This window comes from Melospiza georgiana, chromosome 11, assembly GCF_028018845.1.
Source record: "Melospiza georgiana isolate bMelGeo1 chromosome 11, bMelGeo1.pri, whole genome shotgun sequence".
Taxonomy (NCBI): Eukaryota; Metazoa; Chordata; class Aves; order Passeriformes; family Passerellidae; genus Melospiza; species Melospiza georgiana.
In genome coordinates this window covers 8,930,263-8,951,478 of record NC_080440.1, presented here as the reverse complement: position 1 = coordinate 8,951,478, position 21,216 = coordinate 8,930,263, and the positions used below count along the sequence as shown (strand labels likewise).

The window sequence follows — 21,216 nt, the reverse complement described above, 5'->3', positions numbered from 1 at the left end:
CATATTTTGTCTCTTCCTGTTCATACATTGCAGGTTTTTGACTTGTGTAATAAGAGGCAGCAGTGAGAGCTTTATTCTTGCTAAGAAGGAGGGAAGAGAAGCAGAACTGATGAAGCTCAGGAAAAGTTGTTTCTTTCTTGCAACACGTGGTAAGAAATATTTGTGTTAACTGGCATTGAATTATAATCACAAGATGTTCTTTGCAACACTTAATTTATGAACAAATTAATGACTGGCCTGGATCAGTTTGCCCTTTCCATAATTATGAAGTATAATATTTAGAGAAGCAGTATTCCAAATAATACACTTTATTGGAGCTCAAGATTTATAGAAATGAGCAGCTCTATTAATGGGAAGGTAAATTCTGCAGACTGGAGCTGGCATCAGCTTTGTCTGCATCTTCATTAGGCAGGAATATTCCAGTACTGAGCAAATCAAGAGCTATTTTAATTGTCAAAACAGATGCATTTTCTAATATAGTTTCTGATCAAAGAGAACAACTTGTTCCTAAAAATAATCATGATTTCACCATGGATTTTTCAGTAAAGTTGGTTGTTTTGGGTTTTCTGAAGGCACTATATAGCTACTACACACTGAGAGAGGGTTCACAGTGTGGTGGTGGTTTTTTTTTCCCCTCAATCATCATATAGTGGATTTAGAAAGAGAATAAGAAAGTCAAATGAGAGTTTTGATGCTGTCAAGACACTTCAGGATTGAAAACAATGAACCCTGGACCATTCCTGACTGGATTGTCTCACAGCAGCAGGTACCACTCAGTGCTGTTGGCATCTGTCTAATTGCAAATGGCTGGCTGAGAATCTTTCATACTTGTTGTAACTGCAAGTAAGCAACTGATTATTAATTCTGATTAGTCATTACTGATGCTTCATAAATGTACTGCTGCACAAAGAACAGGAGGAAATGTGTCCCCTTCACTTTGAACATGTTCTTCATAATTTCGATAGCGTGTTGTGCAGAAGTGGCTTCAAATACCTCTCATAGGCTGGGCTCATCTGCTCAGAAAGAGAATGTGGAAGGGAATTAATGGCAATTAAGAAGGGAAAGGCTGTTTTTTTTTCTTAAGAACAATCTCTGAAACACATAAAGCTGCACTACTTAAATAACAACCAACAAACCAGCAGCTGCTTCAACTATGTGCAAGATCTTTTTTCCTATAATACGTGCTGTCCTTCATAACCAGCACACCACACTCCTCCCAAAGGGGACAGCATACTATTTAACCTCAGAAAATATGCTTGGACTTGAATGTTTGCTGAAGGCAAATTTTGTGTTCAAGTGTGGAATTTCAAAGGGATACCAATTACCACAGTAAAAATCCCACTCAAGGCCAAATGAGTTTTCAAGCAGAGCAATACATATTTACATCACACAAAATTTTTACATTATTCCACAGTATGGATGAATTGAGAAAGCAAAGTGCTAAAGACCATGAAGGATCAAATTGCCTTGTTTAGCACTTATACCCTTTCTAGTTAAACATATTTAAAACCCCAAGTTTTGCACTAGTAGAAAGCATTAGTGTATAGAAAATACCCTGCATTTAGTGCTGTTCCATAATATGTAAACAGACTTTAATTTTAGCTTATTCTGTACCATGTGATACAAAGAGGAATTAAAAGCTCTTGTCTCTTGTCTGTATTGCTTTGTTAGAAGAGAAGCAGTTTCTGCCCTGGAGGTTGCCCAGCTGTAGTTGATCCCTACCTGGTTGGTGGGTGATTTCTGAGCCCACTCGTAGAGGCGCTGGTAAACCTGCCCGTCGTAGCTGCCCAGAGCAGAGTTCAGGCTCTTGTCTGTGAAGTCAAAAGCATCCACCAGTGGCACAGCATCCTTCCTACAGAGCACAGGAGTGACATTCCTGTTACTGACAGGTGCTGCTTTGCAAGATGGGAAAATAATTCAAAGATAAACTTGGCAGATTCCAGGTGTCTCCTGGAAAGCTCATGCCAGTTTTCCTCTTGTCTTTACTGGGGGGGGGGGAAATCCTGTTTGTTCTGATTCCTCAGAGCATATCTAGGTGACCCTGCCTGAGAGGGAGATTGGACTAGATGATCTCCAGAGGTCCCTTTCAACCCTAATAATTTTGTCATTCTGTGATGTTCTACCAATGCCCTGAGTTGTCTGCACTGCTGAGTGGGTGTTTGCAGGGTCTTCACCCTGGCTCCATCACCTGGGCTCCATCCCTAATTCAGGACTCATGTCAGATTTTTTCTCAGTAGTCTCTGCCAGTTTGTTCTTTTGATTTTTCTCCTTCTTTCATTTTTCTTATGCTGTATGTGTGTCTTATAAAATGGAATAAGGTTCCCACTAGATTGATGTGAAGTTGCTTTGCTGATCTTCAACCTTCATCCACCTTTCAGTATTTCTATTATCTCACCATGAAGTGCTGAGCTCTTCTATTCCTATCTGTAAGAGCAAAACAACCCTGACCCATCCAAGGGCCCATCTAGTCCAGGGGCCAGTATGGACACGAGAGCACAGGCAGCACCTCCTAAGCAGGAGATGGTTTCTTTTTCCTCATCCTTCCATCATTCTTGGGTGTTAGAAGTTGTGCTGGCTGTACCTCACACCTGAGGTACCAGGATGCAAAGTGGTTTGCTCAAATGTCAGCATTTCTATCTTCCAGTTCCTTTTGGGGAAGAGCTGAAAGGGTTTGGGAAAGGCTGGGTTTTTGCTACAGACCAGGAAGTGGTTATATCCTTTCTACTAACTGTAAATATGTAAATACTCCATTCTTGAATCCAGTTAACAAGGCATGGACTAACACAGAAATTGCAATGAATTCCAAAGACAACATGTTAGGCTTTTGAAAATGTTATGTTAAAATTAATGTCAATTCAGATTCTGTTATCAGTTCTGAAAACCTTTGTTGTTTGGCTTAGCCCTTGCTTGTAGTGTGTTCTTGTTTCTTTCCCGGTGGTTTAGGTAGAATTTTAGATACAGTAGCAACTCCTCTGCACCATAAGTTACTATGTTCTAAACAAACAGCTGAACCCTTTGTCAAAAAGCCTCTGTGAGTGCTGTGGTAAGTGAAAACCTTAACTCAGAATTCACAGAGTTGGTAATAAATGGTGTAGAGCAGATGCATCTGAAGTAGCTGTAGGCAGGATTGTTTGGGTACCAGTTGCAGCTCAGCCATGGCAACAGAGGAGGCTGTATTAGCTGTGGCTTGAGCACATTTTGCAATGTGTGATGGGTTGCTGTGGCTGCCTCCTGCCAGTGTGCTCTGACTACATATTTTCCTGCTTTCACTCTACTGCAGATGGTAGAAAGTGTTCATGACTTCTTCATTTATAATTTAAGACTTTATGTTACAGAACTTTAGAGATTGCAGAGGACACTGGGGTCTGTTTTACCACGAAAACAAGCTCTGAGTAGATGTTTCAATCAATTTCTAGTACTGCCAGGCACTGGAAATAAACACTGAATGAGGTGAATTGACTGTGGAGATGTTGCCATAGGTACAGCAGCACCCTTTTATATCCAGCCCAGGGATAAACTGGAGAGCTGTGTGTGTCCTGCCAGAGCAGCTCACCGAATGACAGCCAGGAGGTCCAGGTAGGCTGCAGTGACCATGTCCATTTGAGCTGCAGATGTGTATCCATCATGCAGGAAGGCCCCTGTGTTTGAGAAGATCCCGTGCAGTGCAAAGAGGTCACAGAGATGTTTCATAATCTTCTGGATGCCAGCCTTGGTCTCGAGTTTTTCCACAGTTTCTGCAAAGTTTTTCACTGCAATGTAGTGGCAGTGAGCCTGGAAAACAAATGCAATCAACAGTGAATGCACCTCAAACACTTTAGTAGGCCAAATGACTCAAATGTTCTTGCAAAGAATATAAAACCTTTTCATTTCCCTGGCACTTCTCCAGTCTGTATCCTTTGTTTGCTGGGTGACCAGGCCTTTCCATTCATGGCTTACAGCAACAGCAGAATTCAGAATGTGTAAACAGTCAACACCATGGTATTTGTAAACTCCATAAAACTGTTTCAGAAATCATGCTGATACTTATTCTAAATAGTTCTGATCAATATCCCAAAGAGTTTCTGTGAAGGAAACACATTGGAATGTGCTCGTGTTGTAAGTGAATGTTGCTTGTACATCAATAGGAGAAAACTTCTGTTGAAGACCTTGGGCTCATGGTACTTTGGGATCAGTGTCCACAAGGCTTCAGCTCTGGAAACACCATCGTCAGAAGAACAACCAGACTTACCTCCCACTTTTGTGGTTTTAAGTAAACTGGTAATTTTGGGGTTACACACCAGCAGAATGTCTGACCCACAATAGAATATTAGAATATTATCAGAGGTGCAGAGATTAATTAATTAGGCTGATTCTGGCTGCACTGACACTGCTGGGGGTGGTTGTTGGTGCTGGGATCTGTGTGAGTTCATTCCCCCACTGCTGAGTTCCCTTCCAGCTGCAGGTGTAAGCATGGCACACCTGCACTGCTGCTTTTCCTGGTGAAGCAGCAGAGGTGGAGGCCAGTATGGAGTGCAGAACCTGCCTGAGAAGCTGAGTGGCCCTGAGTGGGCACTCAAGCAATTAACTCAAACAATTAACCTGAGTGGCGTCTGCCCAGTGTCTGAGCCACTCAGCTGAGAGCTGGCAGGGGTCAGTTCAGAGAGCTGCCATGCCAGATGTGTGGGTAAATCTCCAGGGAAGGTATAGAATAAGAAGTAAATACAGAATTGCCCCAAGAAGGCAGCAGTATATCAAAATTTTAAAGTTATGGGGAAAATTCAAGGGGTTTGGAGACTTTTCCTGCCCTTGAAATACTTAAGAGACTCTGGGGGCCTGGATCCCATTTTCTGAAGAGTCTGCCAGCAGTGCTGATGATACCACAGCCAGCCCTCTGCTTATGTTAGGCTCTTCAGAAATAGTTAACGTTAAAATTTGTGGATGGGATGCTAAATGGTGTTAAAATAAGTTGTGGATGGGAAGGGAAGGCCTTCACCGTAACTGTAGTGGAATTGCACTTTAATTGCATATTAAAAAAATTTTTGGTTTTTGGAGATACAGCACTATCAACAGATTTAGTTTTCATTAATATTTAGGGCTTTTCTCCCCTCTTTTCTGCTCAATTCTGTACTAATTCACACTTGTTTTAGGGAACAAATGCTGCTGTCCCAATGCTACTTCAGTTGAAAGCATCTCTTATAAATTTGATTTATCTTTCAGCAGTAGTTAACATTGCACTTATCACTGGTTTTCACTCTTTTCCCTGCAGTTGTCTTTCCACCAGATGGAAGAAGTACCAGGCATGTTTCACCCTTTGCTGTGACTCCACCAGCTTGCAGTGGAGTGGCTTCAGGAAGACTCCTCTGGGCACCAGAAACGCTGGATTCTTATACAAAAATGAGTGTTGGCTGGAGATGGGGTTTTGTTGCAGGATATGGGAGGTCTGATTCTGCCAGTAGTGGCAGCCTAACTGTGAATGTATTTTTTCCCCCTTTCATTTCTCCTAGTCTTTTTCTACCTGGCCTATACAGACAGCAAATTTTTCAGGTAAGGAATTGCTTCTTAATACAACTTTTCCACCATGCAGACCACAGTGCCAGTGTTTGTGCTGTCTCTTAGATGCCAACAGGAAACAATAAACAGCACTGAGGCTTTAAGCTAATCATGCAATTTCTGTTGCACATTGTTTCATAAAGACAAAAATCAGATAAGCAGATAAATTTTGCTAACCTTTGCAGCCTGCACCAGCTGCACTGTGCACTGGTTCCATGCATCATGCTTTTTGACTCCAGACTGGATCAAGTCCTGTAGCTTTGCTGCTGTGCTGCTTGTGAGCCTGGGAAATGGAAAAAGCACAAAGTATCTTGTATGTGCATCCCACATGCATGAATTTTCACTCAGGAGTTGTGTGTGACTGAAGTGCAAAGTGGCATTTCTGACATCTGGAGTTACCCACACTCAGTAGGAGTGAACTTAGATTATGCAAAATCTGGGCATAAATTGTGAGAAGAACCCAGACAACCCTGGTCCTGAAGGATTTCTGCCTTCTCAGCTTCCAGGGTATTTACCAGGGGTTTGGCTGAGCCTTTCTTGGGTTGTGTGTGTGTAAGGAGAGTTTGCAAAACAAATAGTAATACTGGACTGCTGTCACATTATATTTCTCCTTTTCTACACAGGGATTCAAATCCTGTTCCCATTGAGGAATCTTTTGGTGAGTGGCTGTTTTTACACTGGTTTCAATGACAGCAGGGTTGTCTTTTTCCCTGACTTTCAGAGGTGGCACCTATACAGCCCATAACTGTGTACATAATTCTGAGACCACTCATGTTATGATTTTTATTTATGTTGAGTTGCTGAATGTGTGTAGTTAAAAGGCTACAGACAGAATGAGGGGCTCTGTTCTTGCTGTGGTGTAAACTGAAAATAAACATCAATTTCTCAGGTATGTGAAATTTTAAGATTCCAATAGAATTTCCCAGGGTCCAATAAATATTTTACTGGATAGCAACTCAGTGATGTGGTCTGGGATTTACTTTAATAGTGCCACCAACTCTGTGAAATGTAGTTGTTTGGTAGCACATAGCTTAAAAATTTCTGAGTGTGGAAGCTTCATACTGAACATCTGACATGGCTGTTAACCCTGTGTTGCCTTCCTTTCCTTTTCAGGAACAGATGGCACCAAACGTAGTTTAGCTTATTTTATTTTACCTCCCTTTAAAGCAAGGAAGAAGCCGAGCTCTTAACACATTTCTGATGTCAAAGAGAGAAATTCTGTGTCCCACCCTCTGTACTGACCTGACTGCCACATGTTGATAGGCCTCAGTGTAAATATCTGGACTGAGAAAATCCAACTTGTTCTTGGCTGGACACTTCCCATGTTTCACTGCAGCCAGATAAGTGACAGATGGTGGCACAGGCTGGCCAGCACTGGCTGCCATGAAGCACTTAATCAGGAACCTGGGAAGAGGTAACAGTCAGAGCAGGGCATGGTGCTGATCTTGCAGCAAACAGACATGCAAAAAGTAAAGTGGGCTCAGGTGAGGAGCAGCAAGGTGTGACCCATCCCATGAGTGGCCCAGAATGGACTTGAACAAGTAATGACCTTTTGTTTTGTATGTTACTCACAGTAACCTGATCTGTGGTGAGTCTGTCTGCCTTATTAAACACTACAGCAATCCATAATGATATTTTTTTCAGCAGAAACTTGCTGTGGCTATTGGCAGTCTCAGCAGTGTAGTGATTAGATACATTATCAACTTTGCAACCTGAGTTCTCAATGCTCTAGAGCTTTAATGGTGATTTGGTCTTACCCTCTGTGATCCCCAACACACAGTCACATTATGTTAACACATGAGACCCTTGCAGAGAGTTTACAAGGAGCATTCCCCACTCCCTTAGTTTTTTGGTACCTCTGCTATGAGCTAGACTGATCAGGTCTGGAATGAAAAGGGTACAGCATTTCTCTTGACTTTACTGTTGATCTTGCAAAAAGCAGTAATGAGTGCAAAAATGTCTGCATGGCAGCACAGAGCTATGTGGTGCTCTGACCCTTGGAAGTGCACTGGTTCTCTCCTTCTAGTAAAAACAAACATTATTAAAAGTTCAAGCAGCTGTAGTTTCTTTACCCTGTATTTCTTCTACTCTTGATAATCATGAGTCTGCGTGTTTGGAGGAATGTGATGTTCTTGGAGCATGACTCAGCCACTTTCAGCATCCCACAACTTTGCTTCCTCTGAATCAACCCCACTTTACCAATATTGCGTTACATGGCACCATTGTCACATTGGTAGCTTAAAACATTACCCACAAAACTTTGACAGCAATACCTTTGCTGTGCTACCAGGCAAAGAGGAAAATGAGGTTATGCAGAACAGCACCTGCATACATCCCCAAACCAAAAATAGAAGAGATAATCCAGTTCCCACACACTTCCATGCTTGTTAGACTGAAGGCATGAATAGTTTATATCCTGAGCTGTATTTTTAGATGGTGCTGTGAGAAAGGAGTAGCTGGTTTTACTGGTTTTGGAGAAGAAGTGGTAAAGGCTGAATAAATGAGGGGGCAGGCTTTTAGATGAACATATTTGAATTGTTACCTGGCAGTTTGCAGGAGCAAAATGGTGTTTTCCCCTTCATAAATACAAGAGGCAAGTATTTTGGTATACAAGGAAGGCAGTCCACTTAGCAGGGAGTAGCCATGGCCCCCACAGGCCCGGAGACAGATCTCCACTCCTGCTGTGCAGTGCTGAGTGATCATGGCTTTAAAACCTGAAGATAATGCATGGAGCTGTTAAAAAAGGGAGAAAAAAAGCAGAGTATTACCAGTGGAATCCTCAGAATAAGTTCCTTTTTTTTTAATTTTGTGCAATATCTGGGCATGAAATCCCTGTCAGGTTCCCCTTTGAATGCTGGTAGCACCCAGTTCCCTGAGCCTGACCTTTGGTGTCTCTCTGGGATGCTGCACATGCTCCTGCTGGGCACACTGTAGTCAGTTTATGCATTTTTGGATTTCTCTCAGCCAGTTCTGGCTTTGGCCACCTTTGTTCAGAGTGTGTTTTCATTTCAAGCACTTAATTGCAAAATATTCTGTTCTGTTTAAAAAGTCCCATTTTTGGTTTTGGCTCAGATGTATGTGCATGCGCACTGGAGCTGAAGTTGTGTAATAACACTTTGTGCCACCAGCTACTTGGAACAAGGTTCTGGACATGCTTTTCAAGGACTTTTCACTCTGCAATGGTTCCCAAAACAAAAAGTTTGGGGTGGTACAGTGAATGCTGCTGCTGACTGGTTGCAGATCTGGGACACGTCATTGGAGCAATTAGTGCTTCCTCTTTCTCCAGTTCTCTAGTGGTGAGAGGAATGCTCCTCCAATTTGCTACAATACTTTAACATTTAGGGAACAGAAGTGCTGTATGAGTTAATCCTGCTGCAGCTCACCTCTGGCAGCATGTCAAAATTCTTCCTCTGGATCTCTCTGTACCCCTTGTCAAATAGCTCCTGCAGGTAGTCATTGGTGAAATGAAAGGCATAGGCTGCTGCCAGCTGGGGCAGCAGTTTCTCTTGCTGAGTCTGGTAGTCAAGGATTTTTGCTTCTTGTTCCCTGTTGGAAGACAGCTGATGAAGCAGGGGGAGTATGGACATGGGCATAGCTACTGTTACTTCACCTGCTGCAGAATGAAAACAGCGTTTTTCGTTACCAAGAAGCAGTGTGTGCACAAGACTGAGCTGACAGTGTGGCAGCAAATCTGTCCAGCTTGCTGAACTATTGGAGAAACAACCCCTAAAAAGCCTAACAGTGTAGAAAAGGCTCTGTGTGGTCAGTCAGTACAGAGGGGAACAGGGACTGCAGGAGAGGATGAGAGTGAGGCCTTCAAGGACAGCAAGTTGTTAGGTGCTGCAGAAAAGGCAGTGGCATTGCACCTGATAAACTTTGGCTTTTTAAACAGAATCTTTGTGGCCCTGTGCATAGAAATGTTTCCCTGAAAATATCTGAGTCTGAATGATTTTAAGTTTTCTGAGCTGTTTTTGGATGTTCTTTTTCACTTCTGTGGTTGGTACATTTAGGACTTCAATCACTGGAATTGGTTACTACAATAGTTCAGCTGCTGTGCTCTTCTGTTTGGTTTGTGCTTGAACTGAACTGTGTTTTCACTAGGATCTTTCTGCTTTTGAAAGGACATTTAAATGGAAATCTTTGTAATCCGTTCAAATAAACATATTTCTTTAAAAATAATGAGGATTCAACACTGAATACAATTCAGTGCTTCAAGTTTGAATACTAGGTTTCTGGATGGTTGAAGGTATTTTAATGTTGCATTCATTAGTAGGGCACTATGGAATAAGAATTCAGCAACTTGTCCATTTTGTCTGGATTCTGCTCAGTTATGGGATTACAGGGGAAGGCCAGTTATAAAAGAATAAGTTGCCTGCGTGAGCCACTGACCTATTCAAAGTATGAAACTTATCTTGGAAAGAACTGTAAACATTCTCTTGTACTTTGACTGAAGCTCGTTAATGTAAATACTGGGGAAACATGTTTATCATGCCCTGTCTGGGCCAGGAAATCAGCCAGTGATGGGCTGAAAGATAAGATGAGGAGAAGAAATACAAACTGGTGTGGGGGAACACAGGGTCCAGTCCCCTTCCCAGTGGGATGTGTGGCATTACCCAGGCTTTAGCTTGGACTGGCGGCGAACCACGGAGTAGCGGATGGCGATGGTGCACGCCTTCTGGAGGGGAGTCAGAACCTCGTCTGAAATGAGGGAAATGCGCACGGACGTCATTGTGAAATAATTGATCTGCTGGGAGCCCTGTCTTACATAGGTGCCATCTGGTCGAACCTAGGGTAGAGAGAGGCTGTCAGGTGCTGCCTTAGTCAGTACTACTGTGGATGTGTAATTGCTATGCATGGAATAAAATGGATATAAAAATCCTTCACTGAATGTAAACAATGCTTTTATGGATGATGGATGAAATACATCCATTTGAAAAGACAAACTCTTACTGTTTGTGGCAGAGGTAGGTTCTGCCTGCCCCATGATCCCCAGCTTCTGAATGTGGAATTCTTGACGCTGATTTTCATTTAGGATTCAGGTGCCTTCTGCCCTTGGTAAAACCTCAGAGACTTGCTGACACTCAAAGGAAGATTTTTGTCCCAAATTTAGACAATTCCCTGTTGTTTCTCTGGCTGTGGAATGAGAGTCTGACAGCAAGTTTGTGATGTGAGTCCACACATACCTCACAAAACTTGCTCAGCATGTTCTCCCTGGGGACGCGCACGTTCTTCAGCAGGAGGTAGCCGTTGTCAATGTGCTCAAAATTCATTTTGGGACCGATGTCTCCTGCAGTTACGCCTGCAGCAGGAGAAAACACAGCCTGCTTGCTTCCACTTGAACTTTTTCCTCCCCATTTTGTGTCAGGATGGGGACCCCCAAAGAAGGGCATGGTCAGCTCTGCTTCTTCCCCAGCATGGGTGATCTTGCCCGAGGGGTGAAACAGGCATTAGAATGCCTTGCAGTAGTTTGTTTCCATGATCCATTGACAGATGGATCTGTGCTGGCTGGGGTTGGGGTCAGAACTGAGGTGTTAATGCAGAGGTGCTCAGAGCAACCCAGGCTTCTGGTAATGTCAAGGGCTTGGTCTGGACATGGTGAAGATATGTTAAATTTCCCTTCAGATCAAAAGGTTGGGGTTAATGATAACTGCACCTTGGCTATCTCTCTTGGCTTGGTTTTGGCAATTATAACTTGCCCTGGGCCCAATGTTTTAGAAAACATTTAAGGGCAAAATAGGCAGAGCACATGCACAAGTGCTGCAGTGTCTGGGGTTATTTACCTGGGCAGAGGGAATGGTCCTGAAGGCTGCGTATCTGCACAATGAAGGGATGGATGCCATAGCACTTCCCATGGATGTACAGCTGGGCAAAGACCACTGTGTGGGTTGCTGATCTTCCCACTGTGAGAAGAAAAACAGCCCCATTCCCTTAAGACAAGGTACAGCACAAACACAGTTAAGAGAGATGAGTACTAATTATGTGTTGGGTCTTAGGTATGGGTCAGCACAACCTAAATCAGCCTGCTCAGAAGTTGCACCATCATTCTGCCTCTTTTGGTGCCTATGAGGCTTGGATTAACAGTTTTGTAACAGAATATGAGAAAAAATAAACAGTTTGAGCTAATAGTAGTGGTGAGAGTGGGAAGTGCTGTGGCTGTTACAGTGACTCCAGTTATTTTTTGTGAAATACCTTCCTGAAGGGAGCAAAGAATTTCACACTTGAATCCTTTATGCTGAGACTGTCTGATGACTCGAATCCTTTATGCTGATGACCTCCCTGCAGTTTTTGGTTGTCTGAGTATTATTTAAAAAGAAGATTTATTCCTGCAGAGTAAAAGCTTTCCTCAGTGAAGTTCTTCAGCCTGCAACCCAAAGGTTTTTGTAGATGATGGTGGCTCCTTTGTGGCCTTTGAACTTGGACAACCTCCTTTCTCTTACTTGCTTGTCCATGTGAGTATCTTTTATTGAAGTCTTCTGCTAGCACCTGGACCCTCAAACACTGAACTTAACCAGGGTAGATGGAGTAACTGAAGGAGGCAAAACCCAAGATATTTTGTGTGGTACTTACTGTCTCCAGGCCACCACTTCATGGCAGAGATCTTTGGTGTGTTCAGTATAAACTCCTGAGTAGCAGTATCAAAGACTGCTGTTGTTTCCAAACCCTGAAGATAAGTGCCTTTAAAAAAAGAAATTAAAAAAGTATCTATCTATGTATCTATTTCCTGGTATATCACAGGGATGGAGAGAGCAAAGGATCCCTGGAAGCTGGCCGTGGGTACTATTAGGGTTTTGTGGTTACCCTTCTGATGAGAACCATGAACGAGAACCCAACCACCCCCGTTCCAGTAAAGGATGGACAGTGTGGAGTCAAATTCCCACGGGAATCTGGGCTGCAGGCTTGTGTCATAGAGAAAAGCTGTTTTCCCTGCAGCCTTACCGTGCCCCAGTTCAGTCTGGGCGTAGCTCCCAATAAGCTTGTGCTGGGTGGCGAGAGGAATCCACTTGGCAATCTGTCTGTCCGAGCCCAGCACTGAAATGCTTCTCATGAAGACGCGGTGAAGGAGGAACGCGACATCTCCTGACAGTGCCCTGCAGAGAAGGCACAAGGGCAGCGTTTCAGGGGATGGAGTCCCAGGCATGTGAGGAATGAGGCAGTGGCACTGCAGCGGTCACCAGACAGTACCACCTGCTGCCTTTTGCTTTCTGCCTTGTCATACCTTGCCCAGCACCCAGCATCAGCACAGTGTTGCAGGAAAAGTGCCCTTCCAAGCTGCTTTTGTCTCTTTTTTTCATAACAGAGTTTGCATATGTGTTGCTTGCTCATTTCACTTGGTCTTGAAGGAATTATCTGTTCTGAGTAGCAGATGCTGAGCTAAAAGCACAACCCAGCTCCAGAGCTCCTGACACTCTGTGAGCATTTCATATTTTTAATTTACTTTAGAGGATTTTTTTTTCTTGATTATTTAAGTCAGATTTTGAAGCTGAACTAAAAAGAAAGAACAAAACAGCACCCTACTTGAAAAACCCCAAACCCTAGCAATTTCCTATGAGGCATATTAGACTGAATTACACATGTGGGTATCTGGGACCTGGATCTCCTGAACCTTCCCATTCCCATTCTGGAGAAATACCATGGTATGTTTGGTTTGTTGTTGTGCTTTTTGCTGTTTGTTTGCTGCCTTTTGCAGTCAGTGAACAATACTGGGTTCATGGAGATTTGTCCCAAATTCAGATGTTATTTTCTTGTAGAAAAATGAAAATACATCCAAGTAACCCCTGGTCCTTCACCATCACCATCTGCATACATTAAAAAGCTCTATTCCAGAAACACCAGAAAGGTGTATGGGAACTTGGGTACAGTGATTTCCATGGTGCAAATGAGAAATTTATTTAAGCTTTTTTAGTGTCTGAGAAATAATAAGAAAACCTGAGGAATATAACTATTCCTCTCCCTCTTCCTGGGATTCCTCAGATCATGGTTGAATCACCTCACAGATACAGGTACATGTGCAAGTGAGTGCCTGTGCTGTTCTCAGCAGCTGAGTGGATGTTAGCACATTGCTTTACTGCAATGCTCTAGAGAGCATCTCCTTTCACATAGATACCTTCTGTTGTTAACAAATGACTCTGACCTTTCTTTTATACTGGCCCTGAGAGAGAATTAATCATGCTGAAACAGTGTGTGTGTGTGTGGGGGGGAAATATGAACAAAGAAGTTAAAGGAAAATTGCTTTGATTAACAGAAAATGACTTAATGAATCCTTGGCAGCCTGGCCAGAAATAATGTTCCTTTAGCTGCGATTTGAAAAGCTGGATTTTAAATTGTGTGAGTGATTCACTGTGCCTGGCACTGGGAGCCAGGGTTCTGTCATAGGAGCTTGGTGCTCACCTGCAGTTCCATCAGGCAAGAGCTGCCCTGCCAGACAGCTCTGCTCCTCATCCAGCAAATGGGACAGCCCAGGGCTGGTCCTGCTGCAGCCTTTGGCATCAGGGGGCCTGATAAAAGCACAGCTGGGTGGGATGTTTTTTGTTCTGAGAGAGCAGTGGAGAGCTGCTTTTAAATGGGAATATAATGATCAGGTCCAAGAGCTCTTCATGGCACATTTCCCCCTTCATTAGTTCTGCTCGCTGTAAGTGGTGAAGGGCTCAGCATAAAAAACGATCATCTTTCATATGATGGGGTCAACTTTTTAGCAGGGCTGCTACCACAGGGCAAGGGGTGATGGTTTTGAACTAAAAGAAGGTAGATTTAGACTAGACATAATGAAGAGCTCATTTTCATTGAGCATGGTGAAACAGTGGCACAGGTTGCCCAGAGAGCTGGTGGATGCCCCTCTCTGTAAACATTCCAGGTCAGGCCAGATCAAGGCTCTGAGCAACCTGATCTAGCTGAAGATGTTGTTGCTCGTTGCAGAAGGCTAGATGGACTAGATGACCTTTAAATGTCCTTTCCAACTCTAACTGTGCTATGAGTCTATGAAATGCCAAAAATTGGCTCTGGGTGTCAGAAGTGCTGTGCAAGGGACAAGCTTTGCCCTTCAGAGTGACACTTCTGAACTTGCACCTTCCTACTGGGAATGTGACCCCACCAAGCAGACAGCGTGCCCTGGGCAACAGCCAGCCAGGAACTGACTGAGCAAAGGGGAAAGGAGGGGCAAGCAATGGGAATGTGGAGCTCAACCCCACATGAAGTGTTGAGAAAACTTTTAAAGCAAAGGACTGTGAAAACACTTTATTCTCATTTACCTACAAACTAAGGTGAGTTTTTTCCTTTTTTTTTTTTCCTTTAATAAAATATGTGTTTTCTAGATACACAAAATGTAATATTTGATTTATTTAGAAGTCAGTAATGGAACTGAAACAGCACCACTTCCAATTCTAGTTATACATTTAAAAATGTCTAAGGGATGGTATGTGAGCTGCAGCACAAGTAATGAGATTGTTGAAGTGGAAATCTCATGTTGTGGTTGTGAACTGCTTGATCTATCACACTGTACCCATGTGCTGCTCTCTGAGAGGTTCCAGTCATGTACCCCCATTTTCTCTTTTCCCAAGTGTGATGCTGAAGTAAAAACCTGGAGCACATTTTTATCCAAACCTCATCTGTCAGCTCTTAGCCTTTCCCAGCATTTGCTAAAGCTGATTCTTTAAAAAAAATTAGTTGTACATAGAAAAAAAAATGAAATCACCTGTAAATGTACTTATATTCAGGTCCATTCTCAGTCCATCCCATCTCATGCATCTTTTTCTGGAGATGAACAGCCTTCCTGACTGCTGCTTCGTACCTCTCATTCTGGGTCTGGAAATACTGATTTTCTCTGCTAAATACAGGGTCAGATTCGATGGCTTCCACTGCAAAGCAACACAGAACAGTTGGTTCTCCTGGGGCTGGGGAAGTGCAGGCAGTGCCTTGAGCCACATTCAGGAAGAGCAGGCAGGACTGGACTCATGGATCCTGATGCTGTGATTTTTAGGGTGCTTGCAGGCAGATTTTGTTTTGCCAGTTCTGGCTCCCATGGCTGTCACATCTAAGTCTGAAAAGCAGCGAGTTTGGGGAAGCACAGGGGGAACTGAGTGGGCCTGAGAGAGGGAAATGGTAGTTCAGTGGAAATGGTGACCCTGCAGGGTAAGGCACCCTCCCTGGTCAGGGTGGGAGAGGTGACTTCTGGCAGAAGATGCCAAGGATCCCTCTGCCTCCAACTGCTGTGAGAGCTGTAAGGGCTGTGGTGAGCTGCATTTTGACCAGGCTGTGGTGAGCTGCATTAGCCAGAGGGTGGATTATGGCTGGAGCCTGCTGGGTGTCCTGCTCAGTATGTTACCAGCCCATGGCACTGTTACACAACAACTCATAGTCACTATTTCTGTGTCAGTTTGAACACTCCCCTTGTCCATTTTGCCTTAAAACCTTGAATCTATTGATGTGGAAGGTTATACTGAACTCCAGTGTCACTGTGAAGAGGGCAATCCCAGTGGCTGTGCTGTTTTCCTCTGGTAAGTGTATAATATGGATGCCGTTACAGAGACAACAGTGAGAGTTTTTTCCCCTCTATTTCTCCTGAGCAACAGTCATTTTTTGGCACACCCATCACGAGTGAGAGCAGCTCAGCCTGGTTGAGCCAACCCACGCACGAAATTCCCCACCTGGATGAGCCCAATGTGCCAAGGAGGAAAGCTGGCTGTGGTTCACACGTGATGTGCATTTCTGCACAGCAGCACCAGCCCCTGCACGCATTGCCCTCACACATGGATCCTCGACCCCCAGTTCTTGTATTCCAGTTTAACCAGTCTTGCCAGAGACAGGGGATGGGAGCAGGGAGGAGGAAAAGCTTCAGACAGCAGGAGTGGCTGCGGAGGAGTTGCATTGATTTACATGAAGAGAAGACTCCAGCTCCACACTCCCACTTTTTAAAGAGATGGGGGATAAGCAAATGCCCAGGAGCACAAACCCCACTGTGCTGCAAAGGAGCAGCAGAGCAGCAGGACACAGGCATGGCCTGCGCCAGCCCCCAGCAGGGCCTTGTCTGAGGGTCACTCACCCACTGCCCTCCGAATCCGTGTCTGCTCGGCGCCGCCGTCCAGCAGGGCCGTGAGCCTCTCCACACAGAAGGAGGCCGTCTGCCGCTCGCTGCCGAGGTCGGGGTTCACGCTGCCGAGCACCGAGCCCTGACAGTGCTTGCTGGTCTCCAGCAGAGCCATCCCGGAGCCTGCGCTGCTCTGCAAAGGGACAGGGCTCCTCTGGCACTGGCACCCGTCACTGGATGCCTGATGGAGGCGTTGGCACAGCGAGGATGGTTTTGGTAGGTTGGCCAAGATGTTGCACCTGCACAAGGGTTGTGTGAATATTTAGGCACTCCTCATTGCAATGGACAGTGGAGATTTATAGGAACTCAAATTGCAGGTTTTATGACATCTTTCAAAACATAAATATTTTTCTTTTCCCAGTCTGTCCCCAGTATTCTATGAAAAGTTAATGCTGCAATATCCCACTGCTATGTGTTAATGTTTACAGGAGTTTCTGGCCCAGGGCTCACAGGCACTGGTGGCCTTGCCTGTGCTGCCTCTGTCCTTGGGGCTCAACCCCTAACCCATGTTAGTGAGACTGGTCGCAGGACACTAGTAAAAACAAAACCGAAGTGAGTAGAAAACAAATCAGATTTTTCCTTTGAAGAGGCTGTTGCCTTTCCAAGCATTAGATTACTTTAAGAAATACAAACTCTGGAAAACACTGCAAATGTGTTATTAATTCCTGCTTTTTCTGATATCAGGTCTTTAGTTCAAGGTGTCTTGGTGCAGGGAGAAAAGCCCCGGGGCAGCGCGGCGGGCACCCACGGCCGGGGTAACCGGGGACTGCCCTTGAGCCGTCACTGGAGCGCGGCGCTGGGCACCGGGGCCGCCTCGGCCTCAGCTTCCTCTTCCGTGCGCCTCCGGGAGGAAAACGCGATTGCTTTCTCTCCGTGCAAACGCAGTCCCCCACGTACCTCGTCTCAGGCGTCCTCCGTGGAGCCGTCCGGCTGCTGCCTCCTGTCTGGGCCGCGGCTGCCGAGCCCTGTGCGGGGACCTTGTCCCCGGAGCCGGCGCACCGGGCCGCGGGTGTTCCGGGGAGCGCTGACCTCTGCAGGCAGGAAAATCCCACAGCGCTCGGAGGGCTCCGCGCGTCCAAACGGGGCTGCTTGTATCCGCTAAAGGCAGCTGGCACCTTGGAGATTGCTCTTCCAGCTCTGTCCCCTAATGGACACCCTGCCCTTCTTCTGGTGTTTTTAATTTTGGTTTATTGTTTTCGTAGCCCGCTCCGGGTGGAGAGCAGCACGCTTGGGTCTGGCGCTGCTCCTTGCCTGGGGCTCTGATGTGCTCAGCGTTTCCCCAGCTGTGTCAGGGCTCTGCCCTCAGCCCTTCCCGCAGCTCGGGCTGCAGGGCCGGGGAGCAGGGCTGTGCCGGGGGCCCGACACGGGATGTGCTCCTTCACCTCCGGCTGTACTGAATGCGGGGGCCCGAGGGAGCCTGACACGGGATGGGCTCCCTCATCTCCGGCTGTACTGAGCCTGTCCCTGCTGGGCAGGAGATGGGAGCTCACATCCCTCACACCCCTCTGACCATGCCTACAGCAGGGTGAGCCTGACGGGAGAGAAATCCAGCAGAGGATCCCCCTGGGCATGGCCCATCCATGGGCCTGTGCTGCCGCTGCGACCCACGCTGGAAACTGCTTTGTCTGGGAATGAGCGGGGTACAACGCCTGGGGTTCACATTACAGAAGGCTTGCTTTAATATGGGAAGTTAAGCAAATGTTGGGACATCGGATGTAGTTTTGGGTAACGATAATTTTAAGCCTGGAGCTGAGTTTGCTGAACCAAGCCCAGCAGCCACGAGGAGCAGCAGGCAATGAGAGCAGCCAGCTGCAATGCAGTGAGTGGCTCTCGGGCAGTGGACGGTGTGTTCGGGATCACTCTGGTGGATTAAAGATGTCATGTGGCTCCATCCACTCCCAGAGTGACAGGGTGTCCTGGGGATGTGCCAGTTTCTGCTCTGTACTGCACAGTGTCACATCCCACAGTGACTTGGGGTCATGAGTGGTGGGGAGGCAGTACATCCTTCTGAAGTGCTCTGTGGGATTTTTCCATTTGTTCTTACATTTCCTTCTGCTGGAGTCAGAAGTGCTCGGCCTTGTGCTTCTTGACTGCTGTTTGTAATTCAGCGGGTGGGTCTGAGTCTCCTGAAGGGAGGGTGAGGGATGACAGATTGGAAAAAGCCTGTCCCTGAATCTCTTTGCAGCCTGATGTTCATGCAGGTTTATATTTGGGCAGGCTCAGGTGCTGCCTGAGTAGGTCATTGCCAGTCTGTGTTAGTGAGGTCTGAGCTGGAGAGCCACCAGAGCCGCACACCCAGCTCGGCTCCGAGTGCCTGTGGAAGCCCAGAGATCTCATGCGCTGTGATGAGAACCAACAAAACCCACAAGAGCACCTGGTCATGGTGTGTTGGAACACTCTGTCATTATTATGTTGCTGATAATTTTGCATTTTTGCCCATTTTCATTGGGCTGGATCTCACCACTATCATGATGAATTCAAGATTTCATATAATGCTTTCATCAACACAAAGTTGATGAAGTTTCAGTCTGTGGCAGTTTTAGATCATTTTGGGAAATGATCTAAGTATGGAGAACACCTAGGATAGGCAGTGGCGAATTCCTGGGAAGGGGTGTTCAGCCAGGGCCAGTCTGAGGGTACCACTGGCTTGAGGAAGGAAACCAGAACTTCCCATTTCTGAGGCAGTCACGAGGAGTAAATCAGGCAGTAAAATGTAAATGTTCCTTGACAGGAAATTTCACTGCAGCAAATTATGTAGGAGCACTTCAGGAGTGAGTGCATAGGAGAAGAGATCTCAGCATGACCTGGATAAAGAGCAAAGCTGGTATTGAAAACTCTGGCAGTTGGAGAAATCCCAGGCAATGGAGCAGTTAGAGCATAGCTAAAAGGTTTTTATCTTTAAAGAGCAGAAGTGATTGGTTCTTACTCTCTTCCACAGAAGAGAAACTGTCACAATGAACAGCTACCATTGGCATCCATGCATGGAAGGAGGTGTGTGATCACTGTCAGGAGTTTTGGGGCACAGCCCATTGAAACCTCACTGCTGGGGCTGGGAAAGGTTGATAAAGCATTTTACAAAGCCCTGCATGAGTGCCCTGGTCTCATGTCTAACCAAAGGTGTAGAGAAGATTTGTTGCTTTGAAAGGTTTATGCCAGGAAGTGAAGTACACAACCTGCCATGGTAGGGCAGCAGGGAGCTGTTGTTGTCAGCATCAAAGGGGTGGGAAGATGTTTTGTAAACCTGACCTGAAGAACAGGTTTGGAGGAGATCTCACCCCCACTGAGGAGCTGACTGACCACACCAGCGCCACAGGGAACACCTCCCAGTGTGGCAACCCCAGCAGATACCTGGTATCAGAGAAATGCATCCAAGCACCACCTCTGCCTTGTTCTGGGTGGGATGTTGGCATCTGTGCTGATAAGGATGTTGCTAATGAGACAGAAAAGTCTTTTTCATTGCTTCACTGCATTCAGTTTTAGTCCTGGCTCTCAGGAACCATGGTGTGCGTGACCTGCACATGTGAGGCATCATCTCTTTTTCTTATCTCCTAAACCTGTGGTCTTTGGTTGCTGCTAAAGCAACTTTTAAAATGTTTAAAAATAATTAAATAGGCTCACTAGTGTGAGGATTACTTGTCAGTTCAAAAACGTGTTTTTAAATTAAATCCAAGGACGTGTTTCCTTGGCTTTGTGTGGATTTTACCCTGCCAGGCAGGTGCGCATCCACAGTCAGTTAGAAATCAGACTGGAATTTCAGTGCACAAAGCCTGATTCACAATTTGTGTGTCCTTATACTTTCATCAAATTGAGATGGTGTCTGAGAATAAGCAGTGGATGCAGTGTTGGGTGCAGATGATGCAAAGAGCTCAGTGATGAGTGACTTAACACAACATTAATAAAGGAATTGGTGTCAGACTTCATTGTTTTTTATGTTCATGTAGTTTATTTGGCTGTTGTCTGTTTGTATCCTTGGAGCTTTTTCAGTTCCTTGTGGAAAAGAGCAAAATATACAATCATCATTTAGTTTATTTCTTCAGAAGTGTCCACATTAAACAGTGAGGTTTAATTCAGCAGAGGTGCATCACATATAGTTTAATATAAATTTATAAACACCAACACAGAATACAGACTATATACCACATAATCAACATACACAGTGCAAAAAACTGTCTTCCATCAACACTCTGATAATCTGTACCTTCTGGATACACTGGTTTTATTCAGGAATGTGCTTTAGAAGCATAGGGAAAAAATTAATGCAAAAGAAATAGAGACACAAAGATAGTCCAAAATCTTCCTGGTGATACCTACACTGATTTTTTAGGGTGCCATCTCCTCACTGCTGTTCCATGAAGCTCAAGAGCATTGGTGAAAGCTGTACAAGCTCTGTGTCTGAGCCCAGCTGGGGGTTATCAGTTCAGAGGGGTGAGCAGAGCTGTGCTGGAAAATGCTGTGATGTTTAAGCCAATACTTCAGCAGTGAAAGGATCATTTCCCATGTGCCTGGAGCTCTGGTCAGGGCTGGAGCTCTGCCTGCCCTGCTGTGTGCCCCAGGCACTGCCTGTGCTGGCTGTCCCTGCTGCTGTGTCCCAGCTCACAGCCTGTGGG

General features: G+C 45.3%; 1 protein-coding gene across 1 annotated transcript; it reads right to left on the bottom strand.

Moving 5' to 3' along the window:
• Window positions 1-292: 292 nt before the first annotated feature.
• Window positions 293-17,701, bottom strand: ACOX2 (acyl-CoA oxidase 2). Its single transcript, XM_058031850.1, has 15 exons — window positions 17,507-17,701; window positions 16,565-16,848; window positions 15,218-15,380; window positions 12,466-12,617; window positions 12,097-12,204; window positions 11,310-11,429; window positions 10,713-10,828; window positions 10,143-10,315; window positions 8,913-9,075; window positions 8,072-8,262; window positions 6,772-6,933; window positions 5,707-5,812; window positions 3,554-3,771; window positions 1,723-1,852; window positions 293-1,013 (listed from the first exon to the last, which is right to left on the bottom strand). Exons 2-15 carry the CDS (start codon window positions 16,722-16,724, stop codon window positions 951-953), a joined length of 2,025 nt encoding a protein of 674 aa, XP_057887833.1. The 5' UTR covers window positions 16,725-16,848; window positions 17,507-17,701; the 3' UTR covers window positions 293-950.
• Between the last annotated feature and the right edge of the window lie 3,515 nt (window positions 17,702-21,216).

Bases quoted from the DNA above. Each gene is read 5' to 3' on its own strand.
- ACOX2 (XM_058031850.1), bottom strand. From the start codon at position 16,724: ATGGCTCTGCTGGAGACCAGCAAGCACTGTCAGGGCTCGGTGCTCGGC. The intron at 15,381-16,564 runs GTGAGTGACCCT...GTTGCTTTGCAG, and splicing joins ACGGATTCGGAGGGCAGTGG to TGGAAGCCATCGAATCTGAC. The intron at 5,813-6,771 runs GTCAGTACAGAG...TCCATTTCCCAG, and splicing joins TATCAACATGTGGCAGTCAG to GCTCACAAGCAGCACAGCAG.